This window comes from Cyprinus carpio, chromosome B20 (genome assembly GCF_018340385.1).
Source record: "Cyprinus carpio isolate SPL01 chromosome B20, ASM1834038v1, whole genome shotgun sequence".
NCBI classification, from domain to species: Eukaryota; Metazoa; Chordata; class Actinopteri; order Cypriniformes; family Cyprinidae; genus Cyprinus; species Cyprinus carpio.
In genome coordinates this window covers 13,221,682-13,248,456 of record NC_056616.1, presented here as the reverse complement: position 1 = coordinate 13,248,456, position 26,775 = coordinate 13,221,682, and the positions used below count along the sequence as shown (strand labels likewise).

Here is a 26,775-nt window from a genome sequence, read left to right as displayed (position 1 = left end):
TAAATTAAAATTATTAAATAAGTTAGAAATTGCCCTGCATTCAATCTAGTTATGTTTGACTGTGTCCTGAAGGGCCACTTAGAGCTCATTCTGTCTGAGAGATGAGAGGAAGTGCAGCTCTCAAAAATATACAGATTCTCTGAAAATTGTAAGAGAATACAGATTGTGCAAGCACCATATGGTCCCTGTTTTCGACCGTAGGTGCCATCTCCAGTTACTTCACCTGGAAACCTTTGAGAGAGGAAAATGGAGCTGTTGCTCTATTCAGGTTGGCGGTAATCCAGAGATTAGCCTGTAAAATTCCACACCGCCACCACACAATGGCCCATCTCACTGTCACTCAACAGGCCCGACCAGTTAGAAGGAAGCTGGGCGCAGTGAGGCTGCCAAGAGCGGGAATGTTTAATGTTATTCCATTCACTGTAGTCACTATAGCAACTGGCCATGGGTGTGTTACATCTGCATGTCAGAGGCAACGAAAGCTGTTTACGCATAAAGATATTAAGATTGTTTAATATGAGCTGTTCATCTCAGCTGCAAAGCTTTCTGTGCATCTGCTGTAAGTGTAACCGAGGCTATGGTGTTGGGCAAAAGATGGTGTAATGAGGGTGCAGGACTGGGACAGCCTTGGTTTCAAATGAACTTGAATAATATAATAATAATAATTTTTGTGGTATTTGTTGATTTAAATGTTTGATGATATTGGAATAATTATAAAAAAAAACAAGCTCACTGAAAACAAGTAAACAGTCAGCGATTAAATAAGAATAAGAAACTAATTACAAGCAATAGAACACAAAACTACAGTAGAACAAATAAATAAGAAATGCTACATACATTTTATGAAGTTTATATATATATATATATATATCAATGCATATTTCTTATTATTAAAGTTACAAAAGTGATTTAGTCATGAGCAGTGAGAGATTTTCTCTCTTTTGGTGTTTGATTAAAATGAATGACAGACAGCGGGAATATTAGACTGCTGTCACTTTAAGAGCTGCCCAGATCTAATATAATGTTGGACATGTGTTTTCTTTCTCAGCTGTTTGCTTTCACTTAAGACCTAAATTACTGTGTTTATGAGGAAACTTGCAAAGCTGGCCATTTTTACATATAAGTATGTGTATTTAACCGTTCAAGGCCTATAAAATCTTGTCTGCCGATATATCGCCCACCCCAAATGTTGAGTTTTTTTATTAGTCATTTTATTGTTGTACTGTGCTTTTCTAATATGTGTTGGAGATTGTGGCTATTGTTAACAGAATCCTTTCTTCACAGGATGGTTTGGGGTCAACCGAGGACTTACCGGTCTATGCTAGAGGTCATTTTTGTAGTGTGTTCAGGGTCGCAGTTGTAGAGAGAGGACCTTTAAGCGTGAGGTAGACATTTGTAACCTGGGTAACAAAAAAACAAAAAAATGATTTAATGCAATTTAAATTAGGCAGACTCTAAATGAATAAATAAATAAATGTGGGTTTTATTGTATAAAAGTGCCTTCTAAATTATTAAATTAAAATGAAACAATGACACAAGAAGAATAAATGCAATAATTCAATAATTTATTCAAAAGCAAACTTACCTCCAGGCCTCCTTGCTCTAAGGAAGGAAGAGAGGAGCTTGCCACAGGATGTAGGATGAGGACAATCTGTGGGCAAGACAGAAGATGTGTGTGAATATGAATGTTTTTTTGTGCAAGGTCAATCAGAGGATTCTGAGGTCAAGGTAGAAAAGCCTGCTGTGGGTCCCTGTGGGGTGTATGTGCTTTCATTCGTGTGTGAGACTGGAGGCACCACATGTTAGCACTAGCCACCTCCTAAGAAAAACAAAACAAAACAAAAAACAGAAAAATATTCATCATAATTGCACATTTTATAAGTAATAATAGTCATATGTTTAATATATACTCCTTAAGTAATTTTTTAATTTAATGCCTGACCTATAAAACAATAGTCAGAAATTTAATATTTTATTGAATCTTTCAAGAAAAAGATTGCATATGTTTTTTGTGACCCATTTACGGTAGTATGATATAGGACAATATGAAGCTCATACTTGAGAATGAAATAACACCTGAACTTTATTGAGAAGCCAAAACTGTGCAAAAATATGCAATTATTGTGGGCAGATGCTGATATATACAAGTTGAAATTTGAATTTCTGAATGAGATTTTTTGTTGTACAGCAGACTAAATACATAACATGCATATAAATATCAGTTGACCGAATAATATGTTTTGTAAGATGAAGCTTTGTACATTTAATTGTGGGGGCAAAAAATATAATGCAATGATGATTAGTAAATACAGAATTAAACTCTCCTCAAAAGCCTGTTTATCATATTTGATTCTCAAATAAATAAAAAAATCACTGTATGGAATTAAGGTTACTTCACTCCTGTAATATTACTAACAATATAAAAGTTATTATTACATTAAATATTTAACAGCAGAACAACATTTGTAGAAAATATACTTTAAGGCCTTTTTTCTGCTAAAAAAGTATAGACTATCAATCAGACGACAGAAGGCATGCAGTAGATGTTGATAATATAGAGAAATTTCTCATATCAAATATTATACAATCTTTAGAGGACTAAGAAATTTTGTAATAAAACAACAACAAACAAAAAAAACGAAATTAACTTATAAATGTTTCCCTTGTGAATAAATTTGTAAGTATAGATGGCAAAAAAAGTACTTTTTAAGATGACTGAATTGTAATGTATGAAATATTAATAACTGATTAAATAACTAATTCTGTAAGTAATAAACTTACTCATGTCATTATTTCTGTCATAGCAGCAATGCTCCTGAACCACTGTAAATCTGCTCTTAAATCTGAAACACAAACCAAAACAGAAATTAGTCACATAAACAGCTGGCTCCAGAGAAAATGCTTCAATTACATTAGAGAAATAGTAATATATTAGCTTAACCGGTACAAAGAAGATTATAATAAAATAAGAACATCTGAATTAATAATAGAAGGTGTTCAGGTTTCAAGAAAAAAAAAAACCTTCCCTTTGACCCAGTAAGCCTGAGAAGGGTCATGACCTTAAAGTTAAAGACCCTAAAGTCATCATGGTAAACATTCTATGAGAAAAAATAAAAAAAAAATAAAAAATACAAAACACTGTGCCATACCCAAAATAATGGCTTAACTGAAGCTTAACATTTTCCCCTAGAACTAACAGTTCTGTCCATCCCAAAATAAACTATTCAGCCTAATACTAGATATTTTACAAGGCCACAGATGTTGTGATGTACTGCCAAGACTGATAGACGACTTGGCAAGACCTCCAAAGATAAACATCCAGTACTGTAAAACCAGGGCCGAAGTTCAGCTGTCATAAGAACAGAACTTGTGAGAATATACAGAATTCTCTGCACCTTCATAATTAATTAACTGCAGTTTGATGTTCACAATACTGATCAAAGTCTTACATCGTTGACATTAACATACCAGGAGTCACCTAGAAATAAAAATGTACTAATATGCTCATGTCGTATTATATATCTGTCACATTTCCTTCTGTGTGGAACATAAATGAAGATATTTTGTTGTGTTTTAAATCTTTTCAACTATACAATAAAAAGTCAATGGGGTCCAAAACAATAGTCTGGACTCTGGTCCTCTTTAATGTGTTCCACAGAAGAAAGAAATGTGCATACATTTATAGTGTTGGTTTCTATTCAATTTGTGTGTTTGCAAAAAAAAATAAAAATAAAATATACAATTTATTTTACATATATTTGCAGTGGGAGTACTTAAATAAATAAATAAATATTATAAAATAAATACAATGAATTAATTATTTTATTATTATTTTATTACATAGGCCTAATTCTAATTTATGAGCACCTCCCTTCATGTGGTAGTGCATACTTCTTTGTAAAATATGAATAGGCACTCTCTCTCTACAGGAAAACACCCATCAGGATCAGAAAGAAGCAGTAAATGTGAGCTGGGTGAGACATGATGACGCTGTAGTACCCTGACAAGTTGCAAGACATGTCCAAGGAAGTGCATGTGTCATAAAGGCACACACATAAAGGCCAATCTATATATAGCAGTGGTGGTGTGGTAATGCCTTCACTCATATTAGCTTTCCATGTTCCAACAGGAAGACTGCAATGATCAATGAGCAACTTATAGAGATGACAGCACCCTGTTCTTTTCATCAAGACAGTCAGAAAGCTAAAAAATAAAATAAAAAAGTGATGTGCACATAAGAATTTACACAACTTCACAGACAAAGGTAGCAGCTTTGACCCAGTTTGGTCCTTTAGAAAGCATGCGATCATGATAACAGTTGGGTCAAAGTGTGTGTGCTTATCAAGATTACTACAATCAGAATACATCAGCTCACAGTCAGTCTATTGTGTTTTGGTTAATGCCATCAAATATTTAACATGTATCCTGTTTTCATGCATGGTTTGATTGTCTTGTGCATACCAGAGTTTGATTGCACATGATTGCTATCCCATAATTCACATAAACCTTACATATAAAATGTAATATAAAGCATAGTGTATAATTTTTTTTTAAATAAAATATTGCTGTCTGGGATTGCTAACCCTGAATTCACATTTCTAGGTATGTTTTTTGCTAGTGTGTCACACGAACTAAATGAAACAAGCTCTGATGTCAAATAGACAGTGGGTCTTCTTTAGTGTGAAATCACCCCTAAAACTCCCAGCACATGACACTGTCAAAACTCCCATAAAGTTATATTTGTTGTTTGCATACTGCAGAGAAAAGCCTTCAGTCAGTCAGCAAACACTCATAAAATACAGCCTAATGATAGAGCACATTACTGTCTTTGTCGTCCTGCCAGAAACAATTGGTTGTTCTTGTTTACAAGCTTGTACTTTATGGCCATTTCAATGGCCTATAAAAAGAAACGATAAGAGCAAGGAGATTAGCCTAATGCTAGGAGCTAGCATGACCTATCAGCTACCACACGATTTGAGCAACAGTTCGTATGACATCCACACATGAAGCAGCACGGACACGCATACCTTAACACACCCACAGATTCAAATGAGTTCAAATAGATAGCACACGCAACTGTCATTCTTCATCTGAAGTGGTGAAAAAAAAAATTAGATTGTAAATAATTTGAATTTTTCAAATAATAACATGTATTAATTTGCTATGTATTTAAATAGTGTTTAATATGCTATATTCGTGGTGAAGCTTAAAGGGACAGTTCACCCAAAAATAAAACTTTTGTCATCATTTACTGACCCTCAAGTTTGCTTGAGTTGGTTGAACATTAAAGAAAATACGTGGATTGCAGTTTGCAATTTCTAGTCCCCATTGACTTTCATAGTATGGAAAAATAAGATTACGAGATTAAAGTTGTAGCAATACGAGAACAAAGTCGAAATTACGAGAATAACATCTAAATTACAAGAAAGTAAATATTTTGAGAATTAAGTCATAGCAATATTTTGAAACTATTTTGGAATATTTTCTAAATACTTTGAGAAAAAAGTCAAACTATTGACTCTATTCTCATAATTTTGACTTTTTTCTCAAAATATTTAGACTTTAATCCTTATTTAGATCTTTTTTATTTTTTAACGTGGCACTGAAACAGCATCATAGTTTGTATAAAAACCTCACCACATCTAAAAAGCTGGAATAACAACAAAGAAACCTCTGGAAGGACGTTTATTTAGGTGATTAGCTTAGTTAAATTAGCTGCTAACGTAGCCACATTCCTTTAGCTGAAATGCACAGACACGGTGGAGACACACTGACTAATCACAACACAACAGCAAACAAGACGATGGCTGCAATGCACTATGGTCCATGGTGCTCCGATGTGTGGTGACCAGAAGAAAACAAGTGTGCTAACGATGGTTAAAGCTGGTAATGATGGAAATCTCTCTTTCATGTTTTTACTATGAGTGTCTTGTCACATGCAGGTCTGGACCTCCGGTCACGCCACGCTGCACACCAGCTATGTCCCCCTTCTGATCACTACATGTGACTACTGACCCAGACAACACACACAAAGAAAATAAACAACATACCAACACAGCTCAGACTCAATTCAGCCACTCCTGTAACATTTAGGACAAAAGAAGGGAAAGCCGCAAACAAGCAACCAGACCAGAAGGCAGACACAATTAACTTAAGACACAAGCACAAACCTTGCTTCTATTAGACTTCGGATTGGAACTAAAAACAGCACCATTCAAAAGTCTGGGGTCAAAACTTTTTTTTTTTTTTTTTTTTTTTTAAGTTTTTGAAAGAAATTCATACTTTTATTCTGCAAAGATTAACTCAATTGATTAAATTAATTAAAGTGACAGTTAAGACATTTATAATGTTACAAAAGATTTATACTTCAAATATACTTTCTATTAATTAAAGAATCCTGGGGGGAAAAAAAAAAATCACAGTTTACACAAAAATATTAAACAGCACAATTGTTTTCAGAAAAGATTCTTGAGCAGCAAATCAGCATATTAGAGTGAATTCTGAAGGATCATGTGACACTGGAGTAATAATGCTGAAAAATTATAATAAATTACACATTAAAATATATTAAAATAGAAATCAGTTATTTTAAATTGTATTTATTTTTAAAGTTAAAACAGTAGTATTTCACAATATTACTGTTTTAACTGTATTTTATTTATTTATTTTTATATATAAAAAATGTAGTCTTGAGCAAAAGATACTTCTTTCAAAAACCTTTGACAGGTAGTGTAAATAATGCCAACAAAACACAAAATAAATCTAGATATTTGTAGTACAAATATGACTGTTGTGCTACCAAAAGCATAAAATACCCCTGTGGAACATCAAAAGGGATTTAGAAATTTGTCAGGATTTTAAAACTGCAATTTCCTTTGACTGTCCGGAAGCAAAACATTATTCCAACACAATACACATCTGATAAAAACCACACAATAAACAATAAGATTTTAAAAATAAATTAAAAATAAATAAAACACACACACCCAGTTAATATAGTAATAATAATAAATCCTGGAATTTATCTAAATTTGGAACAAATACAAAAGAAATGGGAATTGTGTTACGGGATAAAAACATAAATCACATTTTCTAGCACATCCTCCCAAAATATTATCATTAGAGTATTATGAGCAGCAATATAATATCCTTGTAGAATAAAAAAAGGAATGTAAAGGAAATATGCCAGGAATTTTCTTTCAACTGTCCTGGGTAGGATTTGTACTAGGGGTCGACCGATTATCGGTGTGGCCGATTATCGGCGCCGATATTAAGCATTTTTATTGTTATCGGCATCGGCCATTTTCAAAACCGATTTGCCGATAAAACCATTTTATTTTGAAATGCGCGATCTGGCACTGATCCAGCCACCTCAGTCAGAGCGGCACCGCTCTGTGGCCTAGACTAAGCCCCCGCCCATCGTCCGTCTGATTTGTTGGGAGTCACGAGCCTGGCCAATCAATACGGCTGGCGCGGCTGGAAAATGTTCCGCTCTCACACCGAAAGCACAGGAGCTGCTTCAGTGATCATCATCACACATCAAAAAGTTATCTCTCGAAGGTAAGAATGCAGTAAACGTGCCTGAAGTTGCAATAAATCACTACACTGAAGTTGCAAAACACCTAAATATAATCGATTTATGATGACAAGCCCACGTTCAGTTATTATACCGTGAATTCCCGGTCAATGTCCGTCATTGCAGTGATATGCTTTAACGGATCATCACATCAGTGCTGAGATAGTGAAACTAAAACCTACTTCTCTCACCATTCGGCCAACTTAACGTTGTATTGTGAATAGATTGTTGAAGTCAGCAGCCAGCAGCCTGGGGTTTATCTATTTTTTTTGTGTTGTTCACATACTAGCTTCACTGAACAGCGTCCGTTCCGTTAGGGCTCTTAGTCAAAAAAATTGCGCATATTTGGAGAAATATTGCTTTATTCTAACATGATCGCAAAATAATTTATCATACAGATTCAGAATTACCATTATGCAATTTTGAAGAGCTGAAAGGGCATCAAGCGCGAGCTCTGACGCCCTGACGCGACGCGAGCTCCCTATTCCTGATTTAGTTATCTCCGCGGCCGCGCTCTCTCATTTGACTAGGGGTGCGATTTGCCGGGGGGGATGGGGGGGATTTCCCCCCTTCTGGTCTATGCATCCCTGCCTCTGCTGAATAACTTTTATCCCCGGTGGGGATAAAAACATCATGCAAACCCGCTTTGACGTCCAGATCTGAATCAAATGATTCGCGATACGCGATCCGATTGAAGCGCATCGACACAGTGAATCATTTTGCGACGCAATGGTTTAACTGATTCGGAGTTTCAAAAAGCTCCGTTGTGTTTTTTTTCTCGCTTTTCTAGATGTAATTTGTTGTTTGAATAACCGTGGACATTAAATCATTACAATTAATAGGCCTAACGTAGGCTTACAATGTTTTTATTAAACTGAGATCACGCTAAATACAATTTCCGTCGTATTAAAAACATTTCATAAAATTTTTCAAAAGCACCCCCCCCCCCCTCTGTTTATTTCTGATAACGTAAATTGTCAATAATCTCACATTGCACGTTTCTGGATGACGCTGTCCTGTATAGGCTACTTCCTAGTTTGTATCGACGTGATAAACAGTCTAAAAATAAAATAAAAAAACACTATTACAATATGGGTTGTGTTTGATTTTAATGCAATTCTGGGTTGCAAATAAAATGCTAAATATAACACACACACACACACACACACACACACACACACATATATATATATATATATATATATATATATATATATATATATATATATATATATATATATATATATAGATTACATTTATTTTCCATTATTTGTTCATTTGTTGCTGTTTAAATTTGCTTTTATTTTTACTTTGTTTATAGGATGCTGCTGATGGATGCTCCCAGCACTTTTTATGTTTGTTGTTATTATTAATATAAATGTTGTTATTATGAACAGTTCTCAGAATTAAAGATGTGTTAAAATAATTTAAAGAGAGTCTTTGTCAGAGGCCTTTTTATTCTTAATTTTGACATTAATTTTCATTTTTACACTAGACACATATCGGTTCAAAATATCGGTTATCGGTCTCCTTGATCTGTAATAATCGGTATCGGCATCGGCCCTGAAAAATGCATATCGGTCGATCCCTAATTTGTACTCTACAAAGATTATACAATATCCAGGACTCTAAGAATAAAAAAGAATGCTTTGAGAGTTTCAGTTCATCCAGGAGGATCATTTTGATTTCAATGGGATCATTTAAGATTACAAATTCAGACAGAAATACTCAAAATAGGATTTAGGGTTGTTTGACAAGGGACACAAAACAATCCTTACAGATTTCATTGAAATTCCTTTTGATGTTCTTTATTTTGCTCACAGAAGATATTTGCCATTTACATGCTTCCCAGATGTGAATCACAAATGTTACCGGAGTATCAGTTCAACAAGAAAAAAGAATTGCTTCACTACAGAAAAATGTAGGGAAGAGAAATCCTCTGACACAGTGCCACAAATATAACCTAAACACATAAAATACATCACTAGGAATCCAAAGGATTTCTTTGAATTAGGAGGCAACATAAAAAGACTTCGAAAATAGAAGGTGGAGGATTCTGGGAAAAACATATGAGAAGGGCACACATGTGAAGAGAGAGAGGCGACGGAGGAGTGGAAAAGGATGTAGGACAGAGTGAAATATTTTCAGTTCACCGAGACATGGAGTCAATTTCGCAAAAGATTTGACAAAAAGCAAGGCTTGCTAAACCGTGAAGGAGGGTTAGACAGAGAAAAAAGGATAAAAAGGCTTGCAAGAAGAAAATGATGAGGGGGAGGGTTTGTGAAAAAAACTCATCATGGTGAAAAAGGATAAAATGAGACATAGAAGCAAAGGAGTAAAAGAAAAAGGAAGTAAGGCAGTCCCCAGCGTTTCCTGTAGAGCGGTTGTGGCATTAACAGTAGGCTGAGCAATGGTTTTGTAACTGTGATGTCAGGAGATGCTTCACTGACCCGCTGACCCAGTGACCTACTTTTGCTTCTCTCGCTCACCGTTTCTCTCTTCCACTGCGACTTAATCACAGCTCAACAGGCATCTGCAGCTGCAGCCAATCACACGACGGGCTGAGTCACCACATGCTCCTTATCAGCGAATCAGGAAATCAGGACTAGCTCACCACAAACAAACGGCAGCCAATAACACGCCGAGAAAGAAATAAAAGGACTTTTCAGCCAATCAAACGCAGAGTCTACAAACTCTCAGCTAACCAACCACAAACAGGATAAAGACACAGAGTTGTATCAAAGAAGGGAAGGAAATACGAGAAATAGCAGAAGGAACAGGCTAACAAAACCAAGCTTTTTCTCTTACCGAGAGTGACACATTTACCTATTCGGCCAAAGTCAGCCAAAACAGATCTGCCTAAAACACTAGGTTAAAACCAGATAACAAGCGCATGACAAACAAACAAATTCTTCCTCCACTCTCTTTCCACACTCAAACAAATGAGGTTTCTCTCTCTCACACACACCCACGTCTACCCTTAGGGGCTCTGTACGCTATAGACTGGGTTGGGACTATATTCACACAATTGTGCATATCTTGAATTGTACCTGCACACAAACAGTCACAGATGGATGATATACAACTGTGTAATTGCATATTAGGATTCCACTGCACTGTCATTTGCCCTTTTTGACTCTCAAGGGGACAGTTCATGTCTTTCCAAACCTGTATAACTTTGTTTCTTGTGTAAAACACAAAAGGAGATATTTATACGCATGTCCAAGCTGCTCGTTTTCCATACCATGTTCAGCAGTTATTTTTAATGTACTTTAAAAATGCAGGGCTGTGCTGAAACAATCATACTTTATTTTAACATAAATCACAGTAATATGTTGTACAAAATAAATAAATAAATAATAATAATATAAAAAAATATTAAATAAAAATAAAATTACTTAATATTTTAGTTTTTAATAAAAAAAATGTATTTAATATGATTTATTTATTTATGAATGATTGGTTGTTTATTATTATCATGCGCTACAGTTCAATAAGGTAAAACTGGTTCACTTTCCTGTTATATGTTGTTTTCAAATTTGAGTATTATTTATACACGGCTTCAACTCCAACAAATTACAGTTAGTTGACATAGCCACATTTCTAATTTTCACTTAGTTTAATTTCATTCCATTTAATATTTAGAATGTATTTCATTTCAGCTTTACTTCCAATAAACAAAAAAGTTTCTTAATAGTTTTAGTTCACTATTACACACACTTTGCATTCTACAAAGCACTGAGCTAGCAATGTCAAGATTATGAGTTCAGTTCAGGAAAAGCATGAAGCTCACTTAAAACTTTGATACATCTTTTGCTAATCAATGCATAAAGACCTAAGAAGACTAAACGCCCCGATATACTTCAAACGAAATCGAAGAACTAACTGATATGACGTCATTTCAAGCAAAATCAGGCTGAAACGTAGTTTGTTTTGAGTTTGTTACGCAATCAGTGGGTGTATTCTGAAACTCCACCTTCTTTGGCGTGCAATTTTTTTTCCCGGTTCATTTCTCATTCAACTGAGGTAAGCATGGGCGATACCACTTATTTTGTTTTCGATACGATACCAATACTTTTGATGGCCAGTATTGTCGATAGCGATACCGATACGATACTTCTAAACTGAACTTTTAAATTATGAAATTTATTAAATTATTCAATTACTAAGAGTACAATGGGTAATAAAACCTACTTAACTTTATATTTGAAACGCATTTTAAATTCAATATGCCTTAATTGCAACTTATTAGGCTATATTTTTGTTTACACATGGTTAAAATGATGTTTACTGTAGTGGTAACCATGGAAATCTACAAATACTATAGTTAAACTATGGTTACTTTAGGAAACCCATGGTTCATCATAAGGCACTGCCAGTAATAGGCTGTTGCATGCATAAAATGCAACCTTTTTATTCGGAGAGTGTATGATATATATTAACAATACAGAATAGAACATGAGCAATATGAACTTTCAACATTCAAATTTAAATAAATGTACTGCACAAACTAGGGGTACAATTTCAATATGTGAAATACAATACAAAAATATATGTTTTTTCTGCATTTTTCTGGGCTGCCGTTCCCAAAAACATTAGTGCTTTCATATTATAGGCTACTTTTGGGAAACGCAGCTCTATTTAAATGCACTGTCAGAAGTGAGTGAACGCTCTGTAATTCATTGATTCTGCCTTGCAACATTTGCGTGTGTTCAGATGAGCAGGAAAATCCCTCCCACACAATAATTTGCTAACATAGGTTAGTCCAATTTAATGCATATTGTACACATTAAATAAACAAAATCACTGGTAAATAAAAACACCTTAGCATCAATATTTTTATTTGAATATTGATACTCTCGATACTCACATTAGTATATAAAAAGGTGTAACAATTTATCCAGTTTAATAAAAAAATGAACACTAATAAAGTAACAAACTGACTTTTTTCCACATCATGCTAAAGTTTTCAGACTATGAGACATTCACACTTCCCATAAAGGACTGATTAACGTTCTTTTGTATTGCAAACATGATACTTGACTCTGAACTGCTGCTAATCATTTTTCTTTTGTCTATAATATTCTGACCATTGGTGCCCGTCTCACACCTAGATTGCCTACACTTCATCATTTCATAGTTATTGTGTTCAGGGCATACGTGCTAGTGTTGCAACACATGTTTACATTAATCTAGAGATGTTGCAAGATTGTGACAAAAAAAAATGCATTTAAAAATAATAAAAATGTAACTGTCATGCACAATGACATGTATCGCAATGAGCATCATAAAAGTCTTTCTTCATGCAAGAAATGCGGGTTTGCAAAAACAGTTTTAGTTGAGTGAATCCTAATAATTTTTCTTTCAACTCTCTGAAAAATGCCTCACTGCAACACAAACCTAGTCTCTGACATCACTAACTGTCTCCTTACAGTCTCAGGATAACCAAACATGGCTTTTTCTGTTCCCTTCCAATCCACATTAAATTTTTTTTTCCACCGCAGAGTCTGCTTTCCATTTTTAATAAATTCATGCAAGGTGCCTACACATTCTCGCTCTCTCTTTTTCTCCTTCGCTCCCTCAGATCGAGTCTCTACAGGCTCTGTGCGTGTGTGTGTTCTCTCAGATGTAGGTCAGTAAAGCTCTGAGGATGTGAGTCACGCCAGCATGACAACGGTGCCCATCGGCAATGCCATAGCAACCACTCTCACCAAGCGGGGTAAAAATAGATGTGCTGAATTCCTCCACTGCAGAGTTTCCCTCTCATATTTTCTCTCTCAGCATTTTCTCCATTACTCAAGCAACAATCGACCCGCAATCATCTAGAAACGCTCTTCTATAGAGATTCTTCAATTTTTGCAAAACTTACAGTAAATGGATAAATCGCAAAATACAACACAGAACCACCTGACACACATACATTGAATAAATGAATACTTATCCTCACAAAAATACGACCGCAGCTAGAAAAAAATTATTAATGTGCACTGAAAATGATGAGGAATCCATTAAGGCCAGTGATTCCCATGCTTAGGTATGAAGTTTCCATTTATAGCAGAGTTCTCCTTTTCCCTTTATACAGTCCACGTCAACTCCACGTTCCCTGGAAACATGTAATTGCTCTTTTCTAGTGACAGATTTGCATGTTATCTTTAGGTGTAGTTATGGTATAGATAACATGAGTAACATTGTAAGCACAGTGCAGTATGTGAGCCGTATCTCTCTTTATCAACCTGAAATGACTTCACTGGCTTTTAAGTCTGGAAATGCAAGGGATTACTCACTCAGCGCAAAGCCCATTCACATGTCACACCTCTGGACCTCTTTAGAGAATGGCTAGGGAACATGAGCTGAAATAGAAGGCATTTACTGTAAGTTGGGAAGCACTCTGCTTGGGTTTAATACGCACTGAACCCAAAACTGCACACATGTAGCCGCCATTCTCCATTTGGAAAAAAAAAAAAAAATGTTTGAGAGAAAAATGTATCTTTGAAATGTCTTTTGTTATTATTATAATTATTATTATTATTAAAAACAACAACAACGATCAAAAGGACAATAACTAGAATCATCACGTTTACTTAAAATACATATACAATACATATTTGTGATTTGAGCCACAATTATTTGAGAAATTCAAAATGCAATGCAATGTATTATTAGGAACACAAAATATTTAAATATATTGTAATAAAAATGAGGGCTGTCAGTGTCAATGGATTACATTTTTTTATCGGATTAAATCACACACTTTTTGTGTGGTTAATCGCAATTAATCACAATTAAACTTATGAAATTAAGCATATTATCTTGTTTTGTCACAAAAGATTGAAGGGTGATTCTTACAAAACTGTATCTTCTGCAAGCTTATTTCAAGCTAAATTTAGATGTCTTTTCAAAAAAGGGCACTTGGAGGCTCCAAAAGGACACCAAAGAATCAAATGACATAAAAAGTTCATATAATAATTTAAAAAAGCACACATTAAAAAAGGTTTTCTCTCTCTCTCTCTATATATATATACAGTATATGAGTCTCTATTCTCTCTGCGATCTCTGATGTAATCAGCCTGGTTTTCTTTACATTAGCACTGTTTTGGACTGATTGTTTGAATGCATTCGCTTACTAGATCATTGGACTGAAAACTTTTCTGAAGTTTAACAGCTTAAAATGATCTGATTGCAAACAGAGAAGCAAAATTGGGTGAAAGGTTTAGAATAGAAATTGCATTAACTGCGTTAAATTATTTTAATGCATTACGGATTTTTTTATTAATTGCATGTGTTAACGCATTAACGTTGACAACCCTATTAAAAATATTAATGTAAATATTTTGGTAACAATACTAGTTGCTTATTTGCATGCATATTACTACTAGCATGCTGAAAAACCATTATACATAAGTGTCACGAGATGTGCAATGCTGCAAAAAGGGCATGGAGGGCACATCTGCCGCGGTACATATACCAGGAAAAGGTGTGCTCACACTGCAAACAAGCATATGCTAAAGCCTTCAGATAGTAGGTTCAACAGTCAAGGACAAAGAGACTGAATGAAGATACAACACCTCAAAGAAAACATCTCAGCATTACAAAAACGAAATGTGACAGAGATGCCTCTATACTGGGATATCATACTTCTTTTTTTATCTGAAGTCACAGCATACATAATTTAATGCATCTCGAACCGAATCAAATTGAGTACAAATCATAAGGTGTCTAAAGATTCTCAATGTTCTCAAAAATGTTCTACAGCTTAGACTTGCATTAAACCGAAAGCTTTCATATGGAGAGGTTTCACAATCATGAGACAGAGCAAAAGTGGCACTTCAGAGACAGGCTGGGATTGCCGTCTGTGTCAAACGCTCTCACAGGGCTGGAGAGGGGATGACTGCAACACCGTTACCATGACGATCAATCCATAAGCAACCACGGTCGACATTTAAAACCAGCCACGGCTTAGATGCACACAGTGGGACGTGAGGAACCGCACCAACACGGACCAATTTTAGCCTAGTTAAGCGATGCAGCATGCACATACTGTACAATCCAAATAAGAACACACAATATATTAATTATAATCAAATTATGCTCATCATTAACACACATCAAAGACCGACAACTGCTACTAAGAGAGACACAAGAGAGCTGACACAGACAGTTTAAGCAGGAACATACTAACACACAATTACTGGAGGGAAATCACGGTGCCAACACTTCAGTCACAAAACAATGCACTATCATACCCAGAAACCACTGCACAAATTGTCCACACTGCATTCAATAAATCAGAGATATTGGTGGTGGGTGATCCAAAAAATGGGTTGCTGGTCTGTTCTGACTGGGTGAGAAAAAAAACTAAATCAATCTAAGCATATTATTGTGTATTGGTAAGATGGGAAAATAAGCATATATAGATATATTATATATCACTATCTAATATATGCTGTCTTACAGTTAATCTTTATAGATGTTAATAAAATTTAGCAAATCTCAAAATTGAATATCCATTTTTCTGCTGTATATTATAATGTTATCTGGCTAAATTCACTTATAGCGTTTAAGATGACATTTCGTTTTTACTGTTTTTATTTTAATTAATTTACACAAAATAGTAAAGATTTTTAATATCAGTCATTCATTGCTGATATCTATATAATGATATGATATATAATTGGTGATGGCATGAAAATTACTATTGGCTTATTGGTATATTTTAATATTGTGTTTTAGTATTTTTTTTTTATTATAAAAAAAAACAACACATTTTGTCAAGATGTTGTGTTAAATGCCCTAAACCATAAATAACATTAATAAAACTATGCAAGGAAAAGAAAACACAACCTACATTGGTAAATCATTTTACTCAATATAGTTCAGTGAGAGGTTATAAGAGACAAAACCCAGAAGACAGCAGTAGTGAGAGCATTACTACAAATAAGAGACTCCTTCATGCACAATAACACCACACCACTAAGTGCAAAAAAAATATTTTCCTTTGTGAACATTCTGTTTCATAAAAATTCATTAAAGGTTCGAGTTTGTGCCAAAGACTCTTTCATAACACGAGGAACACATTACTGTGTCAGGTCATTTTGACTATTTCAGTCTTTCTACTTCAAAATTTTGTTTAATTCAATGGGCTACATGCAGTTCATAGTTTTTTTGCTAAATTTATTAGCAAAGTATTATATAGTAGTATATAGCAAAGTTTTATAATTGCGAAGTAAATCCTACACCCGAAATGCTCCATATAAAAATGTGTATAGTTCTCGATCTCTATTGTTATTTCCAAGTACCCATGGCCATCCCTAATCTCTGTGCCGATTATCCATCCTAAACGTGATAATCACCAAGCAAAGGTCATTTTTGTTCCCTCCAGGACACTTTGTGTCACCACACCCTGATTTCCCAGGGTTAGAGTCCCTTCTGTGGGCCAGCAGTCAACCTCAAGCCCCTGTGCCTGGATCGCACAAAAGGGCCCTTTGTTAGCTTGAACGTCCAGTGGTCTGCAGACAGGAAAATGTCTGAGCAATACTGCTTTCCACTGGCAGGGCCTCATGACGCAGCTGGCAGGGCCCCATAGTGCAGCTGGCAGGGGGCCTCCTGGTGAAGTTGCTGCGGCTGAGGGTCTGGTCTTTCAGAGAAACGGCGAGGAGCCAACCGCTGGCACTGACGCCAAGTGGGTCAGCCATGATCCCAGCCAGAGGGAGGCAGAGAGCACGGGAGAATGGAACGAGGATTAGAGGCAAAATAAGGTGACTTATAAAATGTCAAAACCGTTCATTAAAACAGATTTGCTCGAGAAGATCTGGGTCTGTTTATGCAGGTGATACACTGATTCACTTCTATAAGCATATGGACCAGCATACAGTAGAAAGCTAATGCCTCCAAAACAGATTCGAAATCAGGTTTCCCAAGCACTCTTCCCATTTGCAATCAGTTGGTTAAAGAGAGTCACGCCATTGGTTGAGCTGGATCAGGATGCTCAAAAAAAAATTTTTATGTCAATATCAATGTATACATTTTTTAGGGAGGTCAACCTACAGCACGTATACATTTGAATTCTAAAAAATGGTAAAGGAATATTCCAGTTTCAGTAAATTAAGCTCGATCAGGAGCAGTTGTTCCATAATGATGATTATCACAAATATTAATATAGATACCTCCCTCATTTTCTTTCAAAACCAAAAAATAAAGTTTATTGTGCGATGCCTACAATGGAAGTGAATGGGGCGCATTTTTGGAGCAGAAATATGAGGCTTACAATTTTAGAAAGCTATTTTTGGTCAATTAAAATAATAAAGGGCAAATAAAATGACACTGTGTGATTGAGTCCGAAGGCCTCACGTGTGAACCTGTTTGCTTCGATATACTGTTATAGCTGCGCTCACGTGAGCCTCTCCCAGTCTAAAGGCAGCTGGCTAATTGTGTCCACAGGTCAAACGCAGACAAACATCCTATTTACACCTGCATGACTCAGAACACACACAAAAACTGCACTTTCATGCGAATACATAAATAATAGGCGTCAAGAGGAGCTGAATAATCCACTAATCATTCATAACTATATTTAATTCTTCAAAATCAAGCTAAATGATAAATGCTACACAAAATAACTACTAGCTCAATTTGTCAGCACAAACACTTAAAAACAAACATGATAAAGATTTACAAGCACCACAGCGACAGTTATGATCCATTATCATGCTCTCCTCCCACTTTCTCAGAAGTAACTAACTGTGGCATACACACAACCAGTGTAATAGACTATATATACACACACACACCATGATTACTCATTTACATATAGCCTAAATATAAAATTTGCTTCCTTAAAACCTGTAGTAAACAAATAATCAAAAACAACCAGTAGGACTACAAGACATAAAAGTGAGCAAACATAACTGAATCGCCTGAAATGTCAAACCATAGAATTCTCTGTATTTGGCCATTAATTAGTTGTTGTAACAGTCTCAATCCTTACACTTCCAAGGGTAAAATAAAATTTAAAAGTAATTTGTTTTAAAACAAAAATGAAATTATTTTATTTTTTATTTTTTTATTTACTTATTACCAAATGTTTAGAAATATTTGCCAAATCTTCAGAAATAACTAAATCTACCCAAAATGTCTCATCACGTTTTTAACAGAAATGAATGTGACAACAGTAACCAGCATTTGTTTTCCCCCACAGTTGTCAGAACCATTCGGAGAACTGTTAACACACCCAGGCTACACTTACATGATGCGTAAATATCCTGCAGGTCTTCAGTGGCCAGAAAATAAAATTAGCATACAGCTGACAGGCTTGCTTTAGATGCCACAGACATGAAGGCCTGTCGTCAGCAAAGCCATGCCATCCTTGGAGCAGAAAAAAAAAAAAAAAAAACAGTTTTGCGGGCTCAAAAACGACACAATGCATTTTTATGGAGGGCAGGAGATTTCTGCCGAGTCATACGGCCTCTCCAATTCCCGCTTTTCCCTAGCGCACAATCACCTCTTTTCCTCCTAGTGAGAGAACAACAGATGAGTGTGACGTGAGGTGGTTTGAAGCCTAGACACTGAGATCACTGGAAACATTGTGTGTATGTGGGATCTCCAGGGAAGTTTTTCCTCAGTTCTGAATCCCCAAACAGCACTGTAGCCTGCAGCCACATCCATCCACATGGAAATACAGAAGCAGTGCTTAGTGCTACACACATCATTTACAAATGCAAGCATGGTATCTTCATGCAAATTACACAGCAGGGCTGAAAAAATGAAGTCTACACAAACCAGCTGTGCGAAATCTGAATAACAATGAGAAGAGCAGTCTTACTAAAATTCAGCTTTGCCATCACAGAAATAAATTACAGTGTAAAATCTATTAAAATAGAAAACATTTATTTTAAATTGTAATAATATTTCACAATATTACTGTTTTTACTGTATTTTTGATCATATAAATGCAGCCTTGGTGAGAATAATAATCCTATGTCAAAAACCTTTGTTTGTTCAAATACTGCCGTTACAATTAAATATCATTATTTAATATACTGTATATCACACACACACACACATATATAAACACACAAATAAAAAAATGTGTGCTTATTAATACTAAACCAAAAAAAAAAAAAAAAAAAAAGTGTTATTTAATTGCATGGAAGATCTCCTCATTTTAATTATTTTCTCTGCAATAAGCAGCAGACACATAAACGGGCAGAAGGCAAGAGTTTGATTTTGACTCGTCATGCACCAGTTCCAATCCCTCTGTCTACTGTCTCTATCATGGAAAAAAGTGAAGAAAAAAAAAGTCTCTTAAAATGAAGAATACATCTCTTTGGCTCTTCACTTCAGTTACAGACTACGGTTGCCATTCTCTTTGAAAAGCAAACTGTGTATATACAGTATATAAAACCAAGTAAATACATCCTCCTCACAAATCAACGCTGTGCTTCATCTATCTCCAGTTCTGCCATTTGTGGTTTCATCTCCAGAGCTTGCAGGGTATTACGCTATTAAGTGAGTCAGACCCTCCGCAAGATTGGAGGCAGTCAACATGAAAATCACAACACTGTCATAAGCACACAGGCCGTCATATAATAATAATAAGATAAAGCTAGCACAAAATGACTAAGTAGTCATTCGCACAGGACACGTGAACTACATTTAACATGCCATGGATGGGATGCAGCAGCCAAAAACAACAATGTTTATTCAATCAACACCTTCACCTGCCACAATAATGTCTTTGAATTATGTTCATTCTGGAGACCGTCGTTTTCACCATTTTTCCTCTTACCTTCTTTAGGTTGGGAAGGTTGCAGAAAGGCTCGTGTAGATTGTCATTGAGCGTTTTAAGTCCAAACACAAAAACTCAAATCCAATGGTGATGGAAACCCTGCAAAGGCAAAAAAAAAAATTTAAAACACTTTTTTTTCAATTCTTTTTCTGACAGTTAAATATAAATGACAATATCATTGAGAGCAAAAAGAACAAACAAAACCGTCTGAATGCATAAAAGACAACAGGCTCTCTTTGAGTGATTATGCAAGTTAGCTTTAAGAATATCTGAATGCGCCTTATCACAATTTGCTGACTATTATTCTGCACTGAAATGTGTCAACAAACCAGGTCACGGTTTATATGTGCAGTGTGCTGCATGTGTACAGAACTTGTGTCTAGTTCTAAGAAATGTTCTGCGTCCACCCGATCGCTGCTGTGCTCGTCCCAGAGGTTCTGATTAGAGATGAACTCACAACTAAAACATCTGGGTCATTCTGAGTCTTCACACATACACACACACACCACCCAAATCACTGGGCTCCTGCTGTGGTGTGACAAAATACTGTCCCGCCATGCAAACATCTTACTGTTACTTTTTGCACCTCTAAACATAAAGGATAATGTTCAATCCCAAGTATATTTTTAATTTTTTATCCGAATACTACAACAAAATCAATTTAATTCGAGACGGTAACATGTACAGACAAAAGCTGAGAGTAAACTGACCCCCTGATCTCCACTGTCCCCAAATGTCTAGTGGGACATCGCACAGCAATTATAGTACTGTTAGTGGCACTGGATTAAAGTGTCTGGTGACTAAATATATCAGCAAACTGGCTGGGCAAAATACAGCTTGCCTGTTTAAATTTAGGGGGTGACCTATAACAGTTTATCATTTAAAATAATGAAGAAATATAGCCTTGTCTTAGGAAGAGGTTTTTGGTTTGTGTATTGAGGGAGCTAAACAGTCTAGGAAAGTCTGCTAATTAGTGACGGTTGCTAAGGCAATTACAGTTAACATCACAAGCTTGAATCTGATTGGCTTTGTGTGATATGTCCCCAAATGGCAAAAAGACAAACTTTAAAAGAATAAACCCTAGCTTGCAAATCAACAATGACCCAAATTGATGAAAACACATGACATATTCCTCTGCAGTATGCCATCTTTAATTTACAAGTGTTTTGACTTTGTAGGTGATGGATCCTTGCCAACTGTTTTACAACATCCAGAAAACCAAGCACCTGATAAATCAAACTATTTATATATGGAACCAAAAGAGCAATCATGCATCACATTTAGAATGGCAAAGATAAAACTGCTTTATTGAGTCCACATGATGGTAAATCAAATTTAACCCGGAAATAACATTAGCAAGGAGGAAACATTATATACAGACACTGTTTTAAAGCTTTTAAAGCTTTTTTGGTTATGATCTCAGTGTCAAGCAACAACAGAACAGAAAAAACCTATGGAGTTTCAAACACTCTAATCTAAACTAATCTAACAGATTTTCCAGCCCCGAACTCATACCATTCGTTTAAGCATTTTTGGCTATTTCTAGCAACTTGCACAAACTGCAGGTCCATTTGGAGGTCCATTCTGCAGGTCCTCACCTCACCATTAAAATCACACTGAAATCTATCTATTTTCTTACTGTGAATGATTAATCTATTCAATCTTCTGGTGAAAATTACAGATCACTATAAGTTTGTTCATACAAACCCCAACCCTTTCTTACAATTGACTGCAAGCTTGGATCTGCTTCCATCTAATCAACAACCGATGAACAGAACCAAGACCCCATCCAACATTTTTTTCTTTTCAAAAACCAATTTCAATTGGATGTACATAACAATATGGAAGAAAGAATCAGTGGCTTATTCCATTACATCAAGACATCTGTAAACCAAAACGGGCTTTACCGCCAACACTTAAGTGTAATATGCTTTTGATCTGAAACAAGTTCTCTGAAGCAGAGTCCAACACGAAATGCAGAGCATGAGAGTGTACAGCGAGCAGATGGAGGCATGCATACATGCGGGTTTGGGTGGAGTGGGTGGATGTTGAGAGCTTTGGGCATCGAAAAGGACTCGTCACTCCAACCCACACTCCCACAATGCAGCCACATGTCCCTCTGGACAAAAGGCTGGCACCCAGCATCGGGCCATAGCGTCCCTCTGAGACTGCCAAACCAAACTGATATCGGCTCCAGTCTCATCCGTTGAAGAGCAAGGAGGAAATGTAGGATGACTGTGGAAAAATTAAAATGCCAGGGAATTCCAGTTTGCCTTGGACCACCCAATAAAATTACTGAGTGGAAATGTAACTTTTCTGAACAATTACAGATCGGAAATTAGATGCATCAGCTGCCAGGAAATGGGAAACGGTATAGAAAACAAGCCTTTACTGTCACACGTCATCAAAACACAAAAGCTGAATGGAAATTATCATTCCCATCGCTCTCTGACTGACTGTCATGAGCAGATCAGATATGGACAGGAGATGTTTGAAGGTCTCTAACGGAAAATTAATTTTCATTAGAGGGCTTGGCATCTGTGTGGGCTGAACCGAATGTAATTTGGCAAGCAGGAAAGACAATCTCAGGCTATGTTCACACTTAGTGTCTTTTTTGAAGCTGCCAGCATTTTTTTAAAACGCCACCACCGACGTCTTTTTCTGCAGCTCAGAGCGTCTTTTCAAGTTGAAAAATGTTACCTTTTCTGAAAAAAAACGGCCTACTTCAAGCACCTTTTGTCAGCTGGCCAATGACAAGCGAGTGGCGAGTCGTTTCCATAATAACAAAATGGAAAAGATAGCCGGTAGATTAGTTCGTACTAGTTTCAGAGCACAAGGAGTTGTATGATATGAGCACAAAACTGTATCTAACTTTGCCTAAAACATGCCAGTCGTTTCAGAGCACAAGGAGTTGTATGATATGAGCACAAAACTGTATCTAACTTTGCCTAAAACATGCCACAAACCGCAACACAGAGCCAACAGCTAGGACTGTTGCAGCTGTTGTTATGACAAAAGACCAAAGCTGCTATCTGTAACCAAAACGCTGCCAGCTTTTTATTTTATTAAAAAAAGCGCTCGTCAACTTTTTCTTGTCAAAAAAGACACCAAGTGTGAACACGCCCTCAGAGAATCTTATGAAATGGCGGCATGCAAGAGAACAACAGCTCAGATGGCCTTTTGACCCAAAATCACTCTTAAATGGAAAGCAAACATTAGAGAACTGCCAGTTAATGGCCTCTTAAGCATATGGTAAATATATCACAATTAACAATGTTAACAAGTGGCATAAGTACACAAACACACATGTCTATAAATAAACTAAAGGCACAAAGAGAAAAAAGCTCCAAGGCAAGTTTAGGAAAAAAAGACTAAATAGGTCTACATTATGAAGATAAAGACAGAAAAGAGAGTAAAAAACATGATATCTATTGTTATTTTTGCCATTGGTTGCCCAGTCAACAGTCAAGACCAAACAGGAAGTGGTGAAACTTTGCCTAGGCACTCGTGAGCTTCCATCTCTTTGCACCTCCATGACTTTAAAGGCCATTTGCACAAATTGAGGACATAAGAAGCACCATATGGCTTAATTTAAAAAATAATTCATCTGTTTCAAACATTTTGTTAATACTACATTTGAATTTTGAATTCGTTAACTTTAGTTATGCAAGTAATGTTTGAACAATATCTATTAATTTACTGTAGTGTAAATTTCTACATATACAAATACATATACAAATTTTTTTTTAAAAATTTGTAACATTTCAAGCTGTATAAAATTATTTAACTATTAACAACAAACATGAGTTATTGTATCATAACATATTATTTTCATATCAATGACAATTAATACTGACAGATTTTAAAAATGCAGCAATGAATTGTGCATTATTAGTTTATGATACCTAATGCATTACCTAACATTAATGAATCAAATCTTATTGTAAAATGATTTTTTTTTTTTTTTTTGGCTACATATCCAATAATTATTTTTGATAGAATTTAGATGTAGAATGTATAGAATATAGCTCCATGAACACACTTTATCAAAAGCCTGACACCGAACAAAGCCAATAAGGTCAGAACGGCAGCGGCTACGTATTCTGTAATGCCTTCCAAGTACAATAAGATATCTTTGAGCAACTTGTTAACAGTGAGAATTGGTCCCCTATTAAAGTGTTACCACTGTTTTTTATTTTATTTTATTTAATATATTTTAAAATGTCATTTATTCCAGTGATGGGAAAGCTGAATTTCCAGCATCACTACTCACTCCAGTATCACATGATCCTTCAGAAATCATTTTAATATGCTGATTGCTGCTCAATTAACATTTATTATTATTATCAATGTTTAAAACAGTTGTGCTGCATAATATTGGCTATTCATTATAAACACAACCTACAGTACATCCCAAGAATGTTTGCCACTATTAATTAATATTTCACATGTATTTTTGTCATTTAACCAATGTGAAATTAACCAATGACATGCTCTTTAGACATCAGAAAGCGTGACCCAGCCCTCAAGACCAACTGACCAGAACAACGCTTTACGATTACTGCCAAGACATACTGGCCACCACGTGTAGCTTGCATCTGCTACTACAATGCTTGCTTTTATCCCCAGCCTGCACATCCCAAACCACAGAGTTCATCATCCATAACACCTTTCCCAGAAAATCAAAACATTAACCCAAGAGATTGTTTGGAGGTATAATGTAACACGAAGACTTAGCAACTTTGATCTGAATTGCGCACAGGACCACATAATGAGATATCAAAGTCTCATTTCTTTGATAATAATTTCTTCATGACAAGTAACACTAAACATCCATTTCAAATGATTCTGATCACAGTTTCCACTCCGCGTGAAGTACTCTCAATGTAATTTCCTTCTCTAATAAACAAATTTACAGCCTTCATTTAGGCCAAATTATAATATTTAATAACTAATTAGGTTTGATTACAAGGAACCTCTTCGTATTTATGCATGTATATAAACAAGCATGCTGAATGACTCATAATGTGTGTCGTTCTAGACCATTTTTTGGCAGACTAAAAACTCCAGACCACCTAACACCACACATCTGTGAGGAATCCACCTCAAATCCACGCTTATAAGTAGTGCACAAATTATCTTCACTATTTCTATTACCAATACATAATTTTGCCAGACTGTGTTTTTTCTAATTTTTTTATTTTTTTATTTATTAACTAGACTGTCTACTTTTAGCTAATGAACCCAAATGAGCCAACTGTTCACCAGCTACGAGATTGAAGCATAACTTTCAGTTCTGTTATTAAAATGAGATGACAAACATTTTAATACAACATTAATGTCAACACAATCAGTTAAAGAGATAGCGTACCCAAAAATGAAAATCATCATTTAATCAGTTACAAAACTGTATGACTTTCTTTCTTCTGTGGAACAATGTTGAAGAACGAAGAATGTTGGTAACAGTTTTGGTGACAACTGATTTCCATTGTACGGACAAAAAACCGCATTGAAATTTCTCTAAACATCTTAGAAAGACATACAGGTTTAGAACAACATGATGCTGACATAATTTTCTTTTTTATTTACTCTTAAGTAATTGTTATGGCTTGATCAACTCAATGTTGGTGCTTTTTAGGTGCAAAGACTTAATTACAAAGTCAGCGCATCTCAAAAAAACACTTGGAATATTTGAGAACCACATTTCTATACTAACATCAGCAAATAATAGTATATGAAACAAGAATTCAAGAGGGTACAGTCAGTGACAAACCACTGAATGAAAGGTCTTGTTACAAATTACGCACTCTGACCTGCCCTGACTCCTATGCTCTCTATAACCTTTCCATCCTAAATTACAGTTTCTTTACTAAACATATAAACACATGCCTCATTTATTTCTCTTTTGACCTACATTTTGAGCCTCATGCCTTTTATGCATAAAACAAAACCCAGAAAAATTCAGCCAAAGCTGCACACTTGCAGACATGATAAAGTAGGGTGCAAAGTTGTGATAGATTTGCAAACGCTGTCAAAAGTGATATCGGCCAAACCTGTTAAGTCGGATGGGCATGACCTTGCTGGGGTGACATTGCAGTTGACTTCTCCCTGAATGCCCTCACAGACTTCAACTTCATGACCAGTTCAATTACTGACTGAACTTGTTCAAACAATGTAAAGGTTCTTACAATGGGGATATACAAACAAATCAAATAAACCACAAAAGCATTCACAGGAAGCATGGCAGGTTTATGATTTTCTCAACAGCATAACAACAATGCAACTCAATTTTCACATAAAGTATTAACCACCACTGGCATAAATAAATACAATTCTTATACTGTCTGAAGCATCCAATGATAATTTACCTTGACAGTGAACACTGTAGTATTTTTGTGAAATTGGTGGTAACATT

At 35.6% G+C, this 26,775-nt stretch overlaps 1 protein-coding gene across 6 annotated transcripts in view; it reads right to left on the bottom strand.

The window, feature by feature from the left end:
- Nucleotides 1-26,775, bottom strand: part of clocka (clock circadian regulator a) — a 52,176-nt gene that overhangs the window by 22,940 nt on the left and 2,461 nt on the right. For 5 of the 6 annotated variants that reach the window (XM_042746946.1, XM_042746949.1, XM_042746950.1 and 2 more), the window contains exons 2-5: nt 20,361-20,459; nt 2,782-2,843; nt 1,586-1,819; nt 1,313-1,400 (exon numbers count right to left, since the gene is read on the bottom strand). In XM_042746946.1, coding sequence (XP_042602880.1) covers nt 1,313-1,332 — 20 coding nt within the window. In that variant the 5' untranslated portion in view covers nt 1,333-1,400; nt 1,586-1,819; nt 2,782-2,843; nt 20,361-20,459. The remainder of the gene's footprint in view (nt 1-1,312; nt 1,401-1,585; nt 1,820-2,781; nt 2,844-20,360; nt 20,460-26,775) is intronic. The other variant, XM_042746948.1, reaches the window with a different exon arrangement.